The sequence below is a fragment of the Equus caballus genome, chromosome 3 (genome assembly GCF_041296265.1).
Source record: "Equus caballus isolate H_3958 breed thoroughbred chromosome 3, TB-T2T, whole genome shotgun sequence".
Taxonomy (NCBI): Eukaryota; Metazoa; Chordata; class Mammalia; order Perissodactyla; family Equidae; genus Equus; species Equus caballus.
The window spans coordinates 6,093,909-6,113,248 of NC_091686.1; the positions used below are offsets into that span (position 1 = coordinate 6,093,909).

Here is a 19,340-nt window from a genome sequence, read left to right on the forward strand (position 1 = left end):
CTCCCACAGCACCCTGTGCATTCCATTCTCCTAGGGCTCACCACCATGCACTGTAATTGTGTTTCTCTCATAGACTGTGAATTCTCTGAGGCCAGGGATTGCTTCTTTTATGACATACAGTAGATGCTAACGAATGAAGAACTGTTGTGAGAATTAAAGGAGATATTACATATAACGTGCTTAGCACCTAACAGCCATTCAGTAATACCTTCCTTCCAATGAAAGCTATGTATCACTGTCCTGAGATTTCTACCTGAAGCAAACAAAGTAAGAGATTAATGAGCCACAAATACTTTTAAGCTTAAAAAAGGTTTTGTGACACAACAACATCAACCAAAGATACCATCATCAACAATCGGACAAAATGACATCCTATGCCTCCTGATATGATACACTGAAAAGGACACAGCATCGCTTCTGTAGTATTCCTACTAAAATGCATAACCTGAATCTAATATGAGGAAACATCACACAAATCCAAATTGAAGGATATTCTACAATATAAATGGCCTATATTCTTAAAAAGTGTCAATGTTATGAAAGACTACACAAAGAAAGACTGAGGAACCATTATGCATTAAAGGAGGCCAGAGACATGAAAACTAAATGTAATATGTGATCTGGACTGAATCCTTGACCAGATTAATAAGATGCTATAAATACTACTACTGAGACAGACAATTGGCAAAATATTAAGGAGAATTATAGATTATAGTACTATATTTTTATTCTGAATATTTAGGAGAAAAGAGGCATGATTTTTGCAACTCAAATGATTCATTACAACTATGTATGTAAGACTGTTTATATAAATACATACATATGTGCACATAATACACATATATAGGAGAGAGAATAGAAATGATAAAAAAAAAGTGTAGCAAAGTGTCAACAATTGGTGAATATGGGTAAAGTGTATGCAGGAGTATTTTATATCACTTTTGCAGTTTTTAAAGAAAAAGGTTCCATGAATCATATGAAATGATTTGCTAAAGTAGCACACAGGAAAACTGGTAAAATCACTAGAAAATGCTATATTTTACCACTGTGATGATCTCTTGAGTTTTTTCCTACACTTCTAGATTATTCTATCTTACTATAATTGGTATAAAATTTAACAGAAATGAATTTCACCTGCTAACAGAAGCTACTGGTCAGTACCTTCCAATAAAAGCAGAATGTTTCCTTTCAATTATTTTATTGAAAATATAAAGGTTTATAACATTGCATAATTTTGGGTGTACATTATTATGTATCAATTTCTGTACAGACTGCATCGTGCTCACTACCAGCAGTCTAATTTTCCTCCATCACCATACAGATGTGCTCCTTTACCCCTCTTGCCCACACCCAGCCCCCTTCCCCTCTGGTAACCACTAATCTGTTCTCTTTATCCATGTGTTTGTTCTCCCACATATGAGTGAAATCATGCAGTATTTGTCTTTCTCTGTCTCACTTATTTCGCTTGGCATCATACCCTCCAGGTCCATCCATGTTGTTGCAAATAGGCCGATTTTGTTTCCATGGCTGAGCAGTACTCCAGTGTATCTATACACCACATCTTCTTTATCCAGTCATCAGTCGATGGGCACTGGGGTTGCTTCCAAATCTTGGCTATTGTGAATAATGCTGCAATAAACACAGGGGTGCATAAAGCTCTATGGATTGTTGACTTCAAGCTCTTTGGATAAATACCCAGTAGCGGGATAGCTGGATTGTATGGTATTTCTATTTTTAATTTTTTGAGAAATCTCCATATTGTTTTCCATAGTGGCTGCCCCAGTTTGCATTCCCAACAGCAGTGTACGAGGGTTCCCTTTTTTCCACAGTCTCTCCAACATTTGTTATTTGTTGTCTTGGTAATCATAGCCATTCTGACAGGCGTTAAGATGGTTCTTATTGTAGTTTTGATTTGTATTTCCCTAATAATCAGTGATGGTGAACATTTTTTCATGTGTCTGTTGGCCATCTGTATATCTTCTCTGGAGAAATGTCTGTTCATATCCTCTGCCTATTTTTTGATCAGGTTGTTTGCTTTTTTGTTGTTGAATTGTATGAGTGCTTGATATATTTTGGAGATTAACCCCTTGTCAGATACATGATTTACAAATACCTTCTCCCAGTTGGTGGGCAGTCTTTTCGTTTTGTTCATGGTTCCCTTTGTCTTGAAGAAGCTTTTTAGTCTGATGTAGTCCCATATGTTAAATGTTTCTTTTGTTTTCCTTGTCTGAGTAGACATAGTATTCAAAAAGATATTGCTAAGACCAATGTCAAGGAGTGTACTGCCTATGTCTCCTCCTAGGAGTTTTATGGTTTCAGGTCTGACATTCAAGTTTTAATCCACTTTGAGTTAATTTTTGTGTATAGTGCAAGATAATGGTCTACTTGCATTCTTTTGGACGTGGCTGTCCAGTTTTCCCAACACAATTCTTATGTTCTTGGCTCCTTTGTTGAAGATTAGCTGTCTTAGATGTATGGTTTTATTTCTGGGCTTTCAGTTCTGTTCCATTGATCTGTGTGTCTGTTTTTGTACCAGTACCATGCTGTTTTGATTACCATAGCTTTGTAGCGTATTTTGAAGTCAAGGATTGTGATGCCTCCAGCTTTGTTCTTTTTTCTCAGGGTTGCTTCAGGTTTTTGGGGTCTTCCCTTGTTCCATATAAGTTTTAGGATTCTTTGCTCTACTTCCGTGAAGAATGTCATAGGGATTCTGATTAGGATTGCACTGAATCTGTAGATTGCTTTAGGTAATATGGACGTTTGAAACATGTTTATTCTTCCAATCCATGAACATGGAATGTCTTTCCATTTCTTTATGTCTTCTTTGATTTCTTTCAATAATGTGTTAGGGTTTTCAGTGTATAGGTCTTTCACCTTTTTGGTCAAATTTATTCCTAGATATTTTATTTTTTTTCTTGCGATTTGTAAATGGGATTGTATTCTTGAGTTCTCTTTCTGTTAGTTTGTTGTTAGTGTATAGAAATGCAGCTGATTTTTGTAAGCTGATTTTGTACCTTGCAACTTTTTGCTGTAGTTGTTGATTATTTCTAATAGTTTTCTGATGGATTCTTTAGGGTTTTCTATATATAGAATTACATCATCTGCAAACAGTGAGAATTTCATTTCTTTCTTGCCAATTTGGATACCTTTTATTTCTTTTTCTTACCTAATTGCTCTGGCCAAAACCTCCAGTACTCTGTTGAATAGGAGTGGTGAGAGTGAGCACCCTGGTCTTGTTCCTGTTCTCAGAGGTATGGCTTTTAGTTTTTCCCTGTTAAGCATGATGTTCGCTGTGGGTTTGTCATATATGGCCTTTACTATGTTGATGTACTTTCGTTCTATACCCATTTTATTGAGTTTTGATCATAAATGGATGTCGGGTCTTGTCATATGCTTATTCTGCCTCTACTGAGATGATCTTGTGGTATTTATTCCTCATTTTGTTAATGTGGTCTATCAGATTGATTGATTTGCAGGTGTTTAAACATCCCTGCATCCATGGTATAAATTCCACTTGATCATGGAGTATGGTCCTTTTAATGTATTGATGCATTTGGTTTGCCAATATTTTGTTGAGGATTTTTGCATTTATGTTCATCAGCAATATTGGCTTGTAATTTTCCTTCTTTGCGTTGTCCTTGCCTGATACCCTGGTACTGGGGTAACGTTGGCCTCATAGAAAGAGTTAGGAAGTGTTCTGTCTTCTTCAATTTTTTGGAACAGTTTGAGAAGGGTAGGTAATTAAATCTTCTTTGAATGTTTGGTACAATTCTCCAGAGAAGCCATCTGGTCCTGAACTTCTGTTTTTTGGGAGGTTTTTGATTACTGTTTCGATCTCTTTACTTGTAATTGGTCTATTCAGATTCTCTATTTCTTCTTGATTCAGTTTTGGGAGGTTGTATGAGTCTAAGAATTTATCCATTTCTTCTAAGTTATCCAATTTGCAGGCCTACAGTTTTTCATAGTACTCTCTTATAATCCTTTGTATTTCTGAGGTATCCATTGCAATTTCTCCTCTTTATTTCTAATTTTACATATTTAAGCCTTCTTTCTTTTTTTCTTAGTGAGTCTGGCTAAGGGTTTGTCAATTTTGTTTATCTTCTCAAAGAACCAGCTCTTAGTTTCATTGATCCTTTCTACTGTTTTTTATGCCTCTATTTCATTTATTTCTGCTGTAACTTTTATTATTTCCCTCCTTCTGCTGACTTTGGGTCTCATTTGTTCTTCTTTTTCTAGTTTTGTTAGGTATAGCTTAAGATTACTTATTTGAGGGAGCCGGCTCCATGGCTGAGTGGTTAAGTTCGCGTGTTCCACTTCAGTGGCCCAGGGTTCGCCAGTTCAGCTCCTGGGCTTGGACTACATACCGCTCATCAAGCTACGATGTGGCAACATCCCACAGAGAGGAACTGGAGTGACCTACAACTAGGATATTCAACTATGTAGTGGGGCTTTGGAGATGGAAAAAAGAGACAACTGGTAACAGATGTTAGCTCAGGGCCAATCTCCTCACCAAAAAAAAGGGGTTGCTTAAAATAAAAATTTTTTAAAAAGAAAAGATTACTTATTTGAGATTTTTCTTGTTTGTTGAGGTGGGCTTGTATTGCTATTAATTTCCCTTTTGCTGCATCCCACAAGAGTTCACATGTTGTATTTTCATCTTATTTTGTCTCGAGGTATTTTCTGATTTCTCCTTTGATTTCTTCATTGATCCAATGGTTGTTCAGTAGCACGTTGTTTAGTCTCCACATATTTGTGCTTTTCCCAGCTTTTTTCTTGTAGTTGATTTAGTTTCATAGCACTGTGGTCGGAAAAGATGCTTGATATGATTTCAGTCTTCTTAAATTTACTGAGGCTTGCCTTGTTTCCCAATATATGGTCTGTTTTTGAGAATGTTCCACGTGCACTTGAGAAGAATGTGTATTCTACTGTTTTTGAATGGAATGTTCTATATATATCTATTAAGTCCATCTACTCAAGTGTTTCATTTAAGTCCACTATTTCCTTGTTGACTTTCTGTCTGGATGATCTAACCATTGATGTAAGTGGGGTGTTGAGGTCCCTCACTATTATTGTGTCACTCTTAATTTTTTCATTTAAGTCTGTTAACAGTTGCTTTATATACTTTGGTGCTTCTGTGTTAGGTGCATATATATTTATAAGTGTTATGTCCTCTTGGTGGGAAGTCCCTGTTATCATTATATATTGCCCCTCTTTGTCTCTCATTACCTTTTTTATCTTGAAGTTTGCTCTGTCTGATATAAGTACGGCAACACCTGCTTTCTTTTGCTTGCCATTTGCTTGGAGTGTTGTCTTCCATCCCGTCACTCTGAGCCTAGGTTTGTCTTTAGAGCTGAAATATTTCCTGGAGGCAGCATATTGTTGGATCTTGTTTTCTAATCCATCAAGTCACTCTCTCTTTTTTTTTTTTGGTGAGGAAGATTGTCACTGAGCTAACATCTGTTGCCAATCTTCCTCTATTTTGGATGTGGGACACTGCTACAACATGGCTTGATGAATAGCATGTACGTCTGTGCCTAGGATCTGAACCCGCAAACCCTGGGCTGCTGAAGTGGAGAGCACAAACTTAACCGCCATGCTACCAGGCTGGCCCCTACTCTGTGTCTTTTGATTGGAGAATTCAATCCATTTACATTTAGAGTGATTATTGATATATGAGGGCCTAATACTGCCCTTTTATGTCTTGTTTTCCAATTGTTCTATATTTTACTTGTTTCTCTTCCTTTGTGTTTCTGATTGCCATCTCACTCTGGTGGTTTTCTGTGGAGGTTCTCTCTCTCTCTTTTTTTTTTTTAATGAATTGTGGCTCTGCTGTGATTTTTTATTTAGTGGTTACTGTGAGGTTTGTATTAAAGATCTTGTAGATGAGACAGTCCATTTTCTGATAGCCTCTTATCTCCCTTAACCCAAGCAGGTTCCATCTCTTTCCTTTTCCCCTTCTGAGTTATTGTTGTCACAAATTATTCTGTTTAGCATTTTGAGTTTGTGACTAAGTTGAAGTGTTTATAGTTACTTTCGATGCTTTCCTTCTCTTCAACTTATAATTAAGTATTTGCTACCATGTTCTGAAAGACAGCTGCAGTTTTCTTATTTTGTCTGTCTGTTTATCTCCTTGCTCAAAGATTTGTAGACGTTTGCCTTTTTGTTTCAGGTATAAGGGCTTCCTTTATCATTTCTTGTAAGGGAGGTCTAGTGGCAATGAAGTCCCTCAGCTTTTGTTTATCTGGCAATGCTTTTATTTTTCCACTGTATCTGAAGGATAGTTTTGCTGGATAGAGTATTCTTGGCTGAAAGTTTTTGTCTTTGATATTTTGAATATGCCATTTCAGTCTCTCCTAGCTTGTAAGGTTTCTGCAGATAAATCCACTGAAAACCTGATGGGGATTCCTTTGTAGGTTATTTTCTTCTGCCTGCTACCCTTAATATTTTTTGTCATTGACTTTTGCCAGTTTTATTATTATATGCCTTGGAGTAGGTCTTTTAGCATTGAAGTAATTAGGAGTTTTGTTGGCTTCATGTATTTGTAGGTTCAGTTCCTTCTGCAGGTTTGGAACGTTCTCAGCTATTATTTCTTTGAACACGCTCTCTGCTCCTTTCTCCCTCTGGAATACCTATAATCCTTATGATACTTTTCCTAATTGAGTTGGCTATTTCTTGAAGAATTCCTTCATTTTTTTTAGTCTTAGTCTCTCCTCCTCCACTTGAAGCGTTTCTGTATTTCTATCCTCTAACTCACTAATTCTTTCCTCCACAACATCAGGTTTATTTTTTAAGGATTCTAGATTATTTTTTCTCATTAATTGTATTCTTCATATCCAGAATTTCTATTTGGCTTCGTTTTTCATAGTCTCAATCTCTTTGGTGAAGTATTTCTTCTTTTCATTAATTTTATTCCTGAGCTCACTGAACTGTCTTTCTGAATTTTCTTGTAACTTGCTGAGTCTCTTTATGACAGCTATTTTGAATTCTCTGTCATTTAGATTGTAAATTTCTGTGACTTCAGGGTTGGTTTCTGGAGATTTGTCACTCTCTTCTGCACTGAATTGTTGCTGTGGTTTCTCATGGTGTTTCATGAACTAATCTTTTGGCAGTGTATTTGTAGTAGTATCAGGTCGCTGATTCCACCTGCAACCGTGGAGGGAAGCAAGAGCTGTGTTTCTGATTTCACCCTGTCTGCTGGAAGCTGTGTGGTATAGAGGATAGTCCCACTGGCTGGGAAAGCATTCCCAACCAGGCTCGAGGTACCGCTGCACCAAGGCGCGTTCCCACTTGTGGGGCTGCAGCGGTTCTATAGGCGCTCATGCTGGCCAGGAAAGTGCTCGCATGTGTGCACATCTGCCACCATCTCTGCTTACAGTCATGCCAGCCACTGTGCTTGGTGGCAGGGCTTCTTCATGGTGTCTGAGCCTGGGTCACTTGTTGGAACTGCGGTGGAAAGGTGGGCTCTCCTACCGTCTGGGAAAGCATTTGTGCATGAGTCCCAGGCTGTTGTGGCCCCTACCCACAGTTGTGCTGAGGCACGTTCCCACTTTCAGGGCTGTGGCGGTATTATGGGTGCTTGTGATGGCTGGGAAAGTGTTCAGGTGCTGCTGGGGAAGGGTAGGGGAGTGCTCACCTATCTCCACCACTTCCCATGGTGCCAGTCCATCCACCTTCAGATGTATAGTTGTGTTGGTCTCTCAGGTGTCCTGTTGTGCTGTGTGGGTTTCCTCCATCAGTCACTGAATGTCCATTTAGTTATAGTTCAAAGGTGGAGAGATAAAGGGAACAGCTCACTCTGCCATGTTGCTGATGCCATTTGTCAAGAGTAGGATTTTTTTTCTTTTGGAAGATTAGCCCTGGGCTAACTGCTGCCAATCCTCTTCTTTTTGCTGAGGAAGACTGGCCCTGAGCTAACATCCACGCCCATCTTCCTCTACTTTATATGTGGGACACCTACCACAGCATGGCTTGCCAAGCGGTGCCATGTCCACACCCAGGATCTGAACTGGAGAACTCTGGGCTGCCGAAGCAGAACGTGCGCACTTAACCACTGTGCGAGTGGGCCAGCCCCAAGAGTAGAATTTTTAAAAGCACATGGGAGCTGACTAATGGCTACTGAGAAACAAAGCATTACTTAGGGAAGTTTCTTGCTTTAAATGATGTTCACACATTCGAGCTGGCATGTAAAACCATTATTGGAAATCACATTTTGGAATGGCAGTAAAGGCTATATTAAGCTGTAGCAAAGCAACACAAATTACTTTCCCAGAAGTAATAAGAAAAAAACCCAGTTTATTCCAAAGGAAAAATATATCTATACATTAGAATTAGTTGAATATTTTAGAGGAACAGTTCTTTCAAGAAAGTTAGTTGTTAAAGTTCTTTATTCTACCTTAGCTAAGAGCAATGTACAATTCCACTGAGACGCTGGCAATGTTGCCAATATGCACATGGTTCTAATATAGGATTTCTCAACCTCAGAACTATTGACATTTGGGTGAAGATAGTTCTTTCTTGTATGTCCTGGGCATTGCAGCATGTTTAGCAGCAACCCTGACCTCTACCTGCTAGATGCCAGTAGCAGTCCCTCCCTGGGTGACAACCAAAAATGTCTCCTGACATTGACAAATGTCCCTTGGGGGACAAAACTGTCCCAGTTGAGAATCACTGGTCCAAGGCAGTATAATTTAGACATTTTCCCATACTATGAAAGTTACTTTTAGATGATGAATATGATGTTTACAACATAAAATTAACTACTGCATTGTCTCTCTGGTATCTATAGGATAAAATCTAAAACATTTAGCCTTCTGCATTGTAACTGAGGCTTTCTATCCCTTTATACAGAAAGTCTGCTCTAGTTAGTGTATTTTTGACTTCTGAAACACACAATGTGCATCCCTGTCTGTATTAGAGATGCAAGTGATTTTTCTCCCTACTGGACACTCCTTTTTACTGTGTGACTGGCCATAGCCGAATGGATCAAGGGTGCACAACTGATAACGATGGACCGAATTAAGAGGCAGACTTGGCTAATCAGATCTTTCTCCTTGGGGCTGGGCATTTTTCTCTATCTTTGGGTAACAAGCAAGTGAAGCACAGAAAGTTAGCTTAAAATGACAAAAAGCAGACATGCAGCCCACAAGAAAGCGAAGGAGGGCGGGTGGGCCAGCTCGTGGGGATATCTTCCATGAAGTCTATTAAAAAATCACTCCAAATTTTTCCTTCTCTGAACTTCTTTAATTAGTGGCATAATTGGGAGCAAGTCACTATCTCTCTCAAGATCTCAGTTTACTTATTTAGAAAATGAGGGTGATGGGCCAGAAAACAGCTAAGTATTCTTTAGTTTAAATATCTGACTATGGTATTAATTATTGGTACTATCTCCTAGCATTGTTTTCTATTGTAATTTAACTGCTGATTACTACTTGACTTTTCACGAGTACATCTTCCTGATTAATGTTGATGCTCCCTGAGGGCAGGAGCAGAATATTGTATTTACTTCTGTAGGGAGGAGTGATCACAAATTGTAGATGGTGAATCCCTGGAAATTACTGAGTTATAACAAGAAGGATGAATGCTGTTACTAGATTGACCAGATAAATATATCCCTTAGTACCTGCCTTTTTAGACCCTAGGACTGATTCGGTATCTCATTTCTCACATTCTTATGTTCAAAAGGCTAAATCATATAGGTATGGCAAAATCCTGATGAAGAAGTCAAAGTCTTGCAGAAGAACTAATGATATGTGAGAAAGAAATGTCTGAATCAAACATGCAGGCTTACTACTCTTGATGCAATAAATGGAGGGTTCTTAGTAAAATGATGTGATGGTTAATTTTATGTGTCAATTTAACTGGGCACGAGGTGCCCAGACATTTGGTCAAACGTTCTGGGTGTGTCTGTGAGGGTGTTTCCGGATGAGATTAGATTTGAACAGGTAGTCTGAGTAAAGCAGATTACCCTCCCTAATGTGGATGCGTTTCATCCAATCAATTCAAGACCTGAATAGAACATACAGGGTGAGTAAGAGGGAACTCCTCTTGCCTAGCTGCACTGATCTGGGACATTGGCCTTCTCATGCCTTTGCACTTGAAGTGAAATATCTACTTTTCTTAGGTCTCCTGCCTGCCTGCTTTTGGACTGGAATTTATACGATCAGTTTTCCTGAGGTCTTCAGACTTGGACAGGAACTACACCACTGACTCTCTAGCTTGTAGAATGCAGATCTGGGGACTTCAGAGTCTCCATAATCACATAGGACAATTCCTTATAATAAATCATTTTCTATATACAGTCATGTGCCGCATAATGACATTTTGGTCAACGACGAACTGTATATGTGATGATGGTCCCATAAGATCAGCACCATATGGCTTAGTACCATATGGTAGGCTGTCCCATCTAGGTTTGTGTGAGTACATTCTATGATGTCCACATAACAGGGAAATCTCCTAATGACACATTTCTCAGAACGGATTCCCACTGTTAAGCAAAGTAGGACTACATATACATCCTTTTGGTTCTGTTTTTCTGGAAAACCCTGACTAATATAAATGGCTATAAAGCTAAATCCCACACAGGAGTCCCATTTTCCCATTATCAAAATTTCCGAGAATTTTGAGATTTCTATTAATTAGCTTGATACGATAATTTAACAATTTCAGATTTGATAAAGCCAAAAAATTAAACTAAATTGACCTAAATGCTATAATTAAAAGTCTTTAGGCAACTATATGAAGATTCCTTCCTTGATTTATGAATTTTGAATGATAAAGATGCCATATATTAGGATGCTATAGTTTAGATGATGTTATTATAATTAATAATTATATAATCATGATAAAACTTTGGACAGATGATATATTCTGTTTGCAATTATCACTCACAGAAACAAAGGATTTCTCTATGGAGACATCTGCAACAACTGAAATGTTCTGTTCTATGGGTTTGTTCTGCAGAGAGATTAAGCTACAAATATGAGATTTTAAGAGTTGAAAGAAATATTGTAATTCTTACCAATAAAGTAGAAATTCTAAAGAAAGGAGTACAATTAATCATTTCAGGAAAATTAATGTAGATGAACAGAAAACATTAGGACTTTTTACTTTAATTACATTCACTTTACAAAAACTTTTTCTCTCCTTACAATAAAAAATGCTCTGGTAAGTGGTACACTTTCCATATAAATTAAAGTATAATTTTCTTTTCAAAATTTCAATTTATATACTACTTTTCAGCAAGGTGCTACAAAACAAGCAAAGTATACCTATATGAGATTCATTACCTTCTAAGAAGGTTTAACTTTTTGGCAGAAATGAAATAACTTTAACAATTTATCAGTGGACATATTTAGATATGAATAGTCTATGAATTCACAAATGCGAGTTATTATAGTGTGAAATGCAATCTCACATTTGGAATTCTTTAAAGTTCAGATTTGATTTAGTACATCTTTGTACAACGGTTCTGAAAAGGAGTCAGGGAAGTCAATTGGTTTTAGCAAGTTAACTCTTGAAGCTACTGATATGTTAGGTACTCTTGACATGTAAGCCAAAATAATGCCTGCCGGTGAAGGCTCATTACGTCGTGAAACTGTAAAGTTTTCTTGTACGAGATGATTATCTGGATAAGATTATGACAAAACATTAAAACTTTTCCAGAAATATTTTTGTCTTAAGATTTTCATATATGAAGATTAACATGCTATGAATGAAAAGCAACTTTATTTCAAACCATTTGTAGTTGGCATTTGGCTGCTGACCTGTTTGATACTCCTGGAGACAGGACCTGGAATAATACACTCATCACTGTCAGAAGCTGATCTGTCTTCTTCATCTGTTAAAAAATAAAATTTTATTGGTTTAAATCTGTTAAACCAAATATATATCTGTACATTGTGAAACAGAGAGAAATAAGCATACCTTATAAGGATAACCTTAAAAGAACAGTAGGAAAATCATGTCTGCACTTTTTTAGCAGCAGAGAGAGTTACATTTACATTACATTTTAGAAAAGAGAGAAAAAAGATTGAAAATCCCAAGTTTAGTTCTGGTAGAAATAAAGGAAATAAAAATATAGCTGTTCTAATATGAATTTAAAAAGTAATTTTTTTAAAGAGAAGGACATGGTAATAGGTGCTTTGTAATAGCTTAACCAGTAGTGTCGTGTAAAAATCAAGTTATTCTTACCACTTACAAACATTTTAAAAAGTTTTACAGTTTTGTTGTGATAAATTTGACATACAATAAACTGTATACATTTAAAGTGCAAAACTTGGTATTCTGACATATATATAATTCCATGAAACCACCACCACAATTAACATAGTGAACATATCCATCACCCCTGAAGTTATGTCCTGTTCCTTTATCATCTCTTTCCTCCCATTTGTCCTACCCTAGACAAGCACTTAACCGCTTTCTGTCACCGTAGACAAGTTTGCGTTTTCTAGATATTTACATAAATTAAATCATAAATTGTCATTTTTTGTCTGAGTTCTTAGTTTTAATTTTTAAAAAGTCAAGTCCTCTAGAATAATCCAGATGATAGTACTGAACTCAAAGAGAATATACAGCCATTTAAAATATAAATTGGGATTATGGCCAGAAATAATACTTGCATTCTGTTGTGGCTCTCCCAGTTGAGATAAGAAGATATGGAAGAATTTCACCTGACCATAGCCAACTACACTGAACTATATCCCATTATTTCTGCCAAGAAATAGGTATTGTGGGGGCCGCCCCCCTGGCCGAGTGGTTCAAGTTCTGCACGCTCTGCTTTGGTGGCCTGGGTTCACAGGTTTGGGTCCTGAGTGGAGAACTACTTCACTCATCAGCCATGCTGTGGAGGCAGCCCGCATACAAAAGAGGGGAAGACTGGCACAGATGTTAGCTCAGGGCTAAGCTTGCTCAAGCAAAAGAAAGAAGAGGAAGACTGGCAATGGATGTTAGCTCAGGGTGAATCTTCCTCACAAAAAAAACCCCAAAGCAGTACTGTGAAGTAGAGCCACTACAAAATGAAGATGTTCCATGAGGTACGCTCTAACGGTTACATGACACAAGGAGTCAAGTAAATAACATTAACAAAAAGAAAGTCACCTTCTGGTTCCAATTCTTCAGTTATTTCCGTTTCATCTTCAGAAGAAGGCAAACTTCGTTCTGCAAGCTGACCCTCGGACAGTAAGGACACATCATCATCTTTTCCTTGTTGCACTTTCTCAATATTCTCTTTTACCTTATCTATGCTGCTTTCTTGAGAAACCTGAAGAAATGAATGCACACTGATATATTTATTATTGCTTAGATCACATTTATAGCATTCTTGCTGATGCATTTGATAATAAAGCATGCAAACTTGAGACAAACATACAGACATGCAACATCTATACATGATTCATTGGAAAATAATCACTTAAATTGTACAAATGAAAATAGGCAGATAAATGAAAATCTGATTATAAACTAAGAATGAAAAGAACACTAATATGAAAATGAATTTCACATTAATACTTTAATTCACATATGTATTTACTATCTGCTAGTATCAGCATAATTGCAGCTGCTACATTTGTCATATTTTTGACTTTTCTATTCCAGGGAAGTCATGTAATAATAGGTTCAATGCTACGATTTCCTGATTCATGTCAATACAAAGACAAAATCTTTAAGAAACAAATTAAACCTTTCAAAATAATTTAATACAAATACAAACCTCGGGAATATGTGAAACAGCTGGCATATTAATTTCTATTTCTGGTGTATGCTCCACTTCTGGTGAAACTTCCTTCATGTCTTCAGGAGGAGAAGAGGTCTCCTTATATTAATGTATAAACATGCATGTATGTTACTTTGTATTTATTGCTAAATCCCAAATCATCCTAAGACTTTTTCATAATATGTATAGGCACTAATAAAAATTAAGAGCAAATATAGTAGTTACCCATAGGACACTGAATTTAGTTAGTGCATTTCAGCAAAATGGTTGATATTCTTCATGATACACATATGCAATGTAAGAACTGCACGTGCACTTCATTGAAGCATCGTTTATAGTTGCAAAAAAGTGAAAACAATGCAAATGTCCAACAATGTGGCATTAGTTAAATAAAATATGGTACATCCAAATACCTGAGTTCTATGTAACCATGAAAAATAATAATGCAGATCTGTACTTACTGACATTAAAGAGAGTACACAATATAATGATGAGTAAAAAAGCTAGCTATAGAAGAATATATGTAGTTCTATACTATTTTGTTAAAAAACAAACATGCAAATAGACAAACGTGTGTATATTTCCATGGGAAAAAATATGAAAGTAAATTCACCAAAATTCTCTCTGATATATAGATTTGGGGAAATTTTTTTTACTATTTTTATTTTTGTTTATTTGTATTTTCTAATATTTCTATGATGATTATACATTACGCATGTAATCTAAAAAACTGTATATGCTAGGGGCCAGCCCCGTGGCATAGTGGTTCAGTTCAGTTCAGTGTGCTCTGTTTTGGTGGTTTGGGTTCGTGGGTTTGGATCCCAGGTGCAGACCTACACCACTCATCAGCCATGCTGTGGTGGCGATCCACATACAAAAAAGAGGAAGACTGGCACAGATGTTAGCTCAGGGCTAACATTCTTCAAGCAAAAAAAGAAGATGGGCAATGGATGTTAGCTCAGGGCAAATCTTTCTCAGCAAGAAAATGAAAAAAAATTGTATATGCTAAAATAGGCATGTACTTTCTATGATCAACATTATCTTTTTATTGTATCAAATGTCAATTTATAGCCAACCATTTATTCAGGGTTTATAAACTGATGTTTATTTTTAAAATAGTTTATCAGTTTTGCTATTTTAAAAGTAAACATGTCCAATATAGAAAATGTGAAAGATAAACACGAAAATATAAAAGACATTAATAAAAATCCATATTCCCATTACCCAATGATAATATCTGTTAATAATTAGTTAGACTTCTCTTTCTTTATAATTACTTTTTAATGCAAATAAAAAACTTTTTTGGTTACACAGTGGTAATTATAAGTACAATATATCCCGTTACGTAAAAAAAAAACAGTGTTACAAAATTTTCTTGTGATATGAAACTCTGGGTAAACATAATTTTTTCTTTTTTTGGAGGAAGATTAGCCCTGAGCTAACATCTGCTGCCAGTCCCTTTTTTTTTTTTTTTTTTTGCTGAAGAAGACTGGCTCTGAGCTAACATCCATACCCATCTTTCTCTATTTTATATGTGGGATGCCTACCACAGCATGGCTTGCCAAGCAGTGCCATGTCTGCACCTGGGATCCGAACCACTGGACCCTGGGCCGCGAAGTGGAATGTGCACACTGAAGTGCTGCACCACTGGGCTGGCCCCTGCATAAACATAATTTTTAATGACAACATAATATTACAATGAGTGCATGTATCATGATTTAATGAACCATTGCACTAACATTGGACATTTAACTAGCTCATGATTTTTAGCTATTATGACTAACACTGCAACAAACACCTCTATTTATATGTCTTTTTTATATTAAGGATCATTTACTTAGGAATCAGGTTACCTGTATTTGAATCCTAGATCTAATACTTTGACCTTGAGCAAGTTACTTAACCTCTGTAAACATTACTTCCTCTATCTTTAAATGGAATAATTCTAATATGGACAACATAAGGTTGTTGTGAGGATTAAATGAGTTTAATGGATATAAAGCATTTAGTTCAGTGCCTGGCAGATAATAAGCACTTAATAAATGCTAGCTATAAAACACGGCCTGAATAATTATTCAATTTATTTATTTAGCACATACAGATTAAACGTTTTGTATATGCCAGGTATTATTTTAAGCCCTGGGGAGAAAGAATATTTTGATTTGGGTGGTGGGTATACAGGGCTGCACATATGTAAAAATTCATTGAGCTGTGCGCCTAAGATCTGTGTCCTTTACTGTACAGAAGTTTATCTCAATTACAAAGCAAACATTTCTTTAAATGTCCGTGAGAGATGACGGTGACTTGAGCGGTGACAGTGGAGGTGACGAGCACTCAGGATATATTGTGCAAGTACAGCTGACGGGCCTTGCGGATGAGCCGAGTTGTGGGATGTGAGAAACGAGAGTCAAGGGGAGGCCTTCAGAATTTCACAGCCGCACAGCTGTGTAAACGATTACGGCATTTACTGAGAAGGGGAAACAACCAAGACAGAAAAATATTGGAAGAGGGTTGGCGAAACCAGGTTTGCTTTTAGACGTAGGTTTAGGTTCCTATTAGAAACCAGACAGCACATGAAATAAGCAGTAAGAAAATAAATATGGAATCTGGCAGTAAGATCAAGACTGAAGATTATAAATATGGAAGTGTCAGCAGATAGATGCTTTTTAAAACTATGGCATGGGCTGGGATCTCCTAGTGAAGATAAAGACTGAGAAGGGGTCTAGGTCTGGAGTTTGACTGCTGAGGCATTTCAGCGTTCAGAGATGTGGTCCGGGAGAGTGAGAAGAAGAACCGGTCAAGTTAGAGGAGAACTAGGAAGGCACGGGATCCAAGAGACCAAGAGAAAAAGCAGCAAGTATTCCACTGTGTCAAAAGTTCCTAGGAGATTCCAATGGGCGCTGAGTATTGACTGCTCGGGGCAAAGTGAAAGTCATGGTGAATTTAGCAAGAGTGAGCACATTTAACACTCTTACACAGTGCCAAGTGACAAAGCTGACATTTTAAAGAGAAAAGAAGCATTTTATTCATCTGTTTCTATTTAAATCAGGTAGGGTATACTATACCTCTATCATTTATTTCTAATGTTTGCTACAGGGAAAAAAATCACTATTTTGAGTGTTTACTACTTACAGAAGGCTGATGTGGTGTGATATCCACAAAAGATACCTTCTTTTCTACAGGTGTTAAACGTTGTCTTGGTTTAGGTGTTGGTGCCTAAGATAAACCAGTACATCAGAGTGAGTATAGTGAACATATATTTTAGATAAACTTTAGCTATGTTTTCTTTTTTTGACTGTTTCTTAAGTTTTATAGGAAATTCAAAGTCACTGTTACTCACTACAATTAACGTGCTAACAGAGGATGCTGGAGGCAGTCTTTGAACAGCTTCTGACTCTGCTTTCAGTATGAAATTTCCTAAGTCTTCAGTTGTTATGGATCCACTTGGGGGAAGGTAAGCAAATTTCCATTTCAATATAACATGGATGGTTCCTGCAGGATGCTTTTTATGATCTGTTAACTCAAAAATTCCTGTCAAATTACGAAAATAATTGTAATTAGTGCTAGGGTGAAGTTTATGACCATAAGAATTAAAGAAGAGCAAAGAGAACTACCCACAACTTTAAAAATAATTTAGGCTTTTACTCACAACTCAAGTGACTTAGAGACTAAAATAAAGACAAGAGGATCTATGATAGGTTCATCTCTCAAGTAGACTGCTTTCAGAAGTCAAAGCATCAAAGATAAAACTGATTCAAAGATGAGAAAATTAACTTATAAATATTTTAATTCACTGAAATTAAATTCAGAGATTTTTCAGAATTCTTAGCCTTCCTCTAATTATCTGGGTTACAACTCAAATACTGATCTTCATTTTGATTTGAATATTCTTGCAAAAGACTTGTCTATATAGAAAAATATATTAAAAGTTCAAAATTTCAAGTAATTTATATATCTAAAGAAGTCTTTACTATATAACTCTATTATAATTTTAAATATGTTTTGCTGGGATTTGTTAAATTACTCTAAATTAATAGTAGCATACCAAAAAAGGTCCATAAAATAAACAAACTACACAAAACATACAGCAATAATAAACAGTATTATCTAGCTGAATCTGTAATATTGTCCCAAATTTTAATTTTGACACTAGATTTTTCAGTATGCAAAATCCCTCACTTGAAGAAAACAAACCCATATTATAAGCATAACTTTTATTTAGGGGTATCCTTTACTTGGTCCTCAAGTGTTTGACACTTCTTTTAATGGCTTGGCTGGGGAAAAAAACAAAACAAGACAAGGCTAGACTTTATGTAGAAAAAAGTATATAGGAGGAATATGGAGAGGTGATAAAATTCTATTATAGGCACAGGTGGGACTTCCAGATTGGCTGAATGAAGAGCTGAATAAACCCTTTCCAGGAAAAGCAATGATAAAACTGGACAAAATGATGAAAAATAACCATTTAAGGACTTTGGAAATTGATCAAAGGTGTACAACAAATTGAGAAGCATTATTCAAAAGAATCTACTGAACCTCAGTAAGAACAGCAGGAGTCAGAACAGACCCTAGTAAGCTACTTGTCCCTGGCTGAACATGAGAACAGTAGACTGCCTAGGCCTACTTTGAATGCATTACCCAAGCCATCAGCTCAAGGTGTTTAATCATAACCTCTGACCACGCATTGGCTGACCATGAAACTATGGTGACTCAGGCTTAAAATTAAAACAAGAATAAAACAAACAAAAAATTAGCAGAGACATCAGTGGCTACAGTGAGGGGAAAAGATCACAGAATTAGTCCAGGTAAGTCACCAAACAAAGAGAAATAGCAACAGTAACCATCACATGGAGTGGGAGAGGGCTGGAATACAATATAGAATCCTAAATATCCAATTTTAAACAAACAAACAAACCCCATAAGACATGTACAGAAACAGGAGAATGTGCTGCATACACAAGAAAAAAGCCATCAATAGAGTTTCTCATGGTGTACAGATGATAGACTTAACAGACAAAGACCTCAGAGCAGCTATTATAAACATATTCAAAGAATGAAAAGAAACCACGTTTAAAAATTAAATAAAAGTGTGATGACAATAACTTATAAAACACAGACTATAACAAAGAGATAGAAATTGTAAAAAAAGAAAACTAAATAGAAACTTGAGTTGAAAAGCACAATTACTAAAATGAAAAAATTCGACTGAGGAGTTCAGTAGGAAATTTGAGCTGGGAAAAGAATGAATCAATGAACTTGAAGATTGATCAAGAGAGATCAATCTGAAGAAGAAAAACGAAAAAAAAAAAAAAACCCAGAAGCCTCAGAGACCCATGGAACACTATTAAGCACACGAACATATGTGAAAAGGAAGTCTAAGAGGGGGAAGAAATAAAGGGCAGAAAAATAATTGAAGAAATAATGGCAGAAAATTTCCCAAATTTGGTGCCTAACAGTATCCTACACATAAAGAAGCTCAACAAATTCTACACAGGGTAAGCACAAAGGGATCCACACCCAGACACATCATAGTTGAAAGCCAAAAAAAAAAAAAAGGGAAAATCTTGTAAACAGCATGAAGCACAAGGGAAGCGTAAGAAGATGAACAGCTGACTTCTCATCA

The 19,340-nt window shown here is 36.5% G+C and overlaps 1 protein-coding gene across 1 annotated transcript in view; it reads right to left on the reverse strand.

Moving 5' to 3' along the window:
* Positions 1–19,340, reverse strand: part of RPGRIP1L (RPGRIP1 like) — a 99,251-nt gene that overhangs the window by 27,473 nt on the left and 52,438 nt on the right. The window contains exons 18-22 of the mRNA XM_005608265.4: positions 17,058–17,248; positions 16,850–16,933; positions 13,715–13,816; positions 13,102–13,264; positions 11,766–11,839 (exon numbers count right to left, since the gene is read on the reverse strand). Of these exons, the coding sequence (XP_005608322.2) occupies positions 11,766–11,839; positions 13,102–13,264; positions 13,715–13,816; positions 16,850–16,933; positions 17,058–17,248 (614 nt within the window). The remainder of the gene's footprint in view (positions 1–11,765; positions 11,840–13,101; positions 13,265–13,714; positions 13,817–16,849; positions 16,934–17,057; positions 17,249–19,340) is intronic.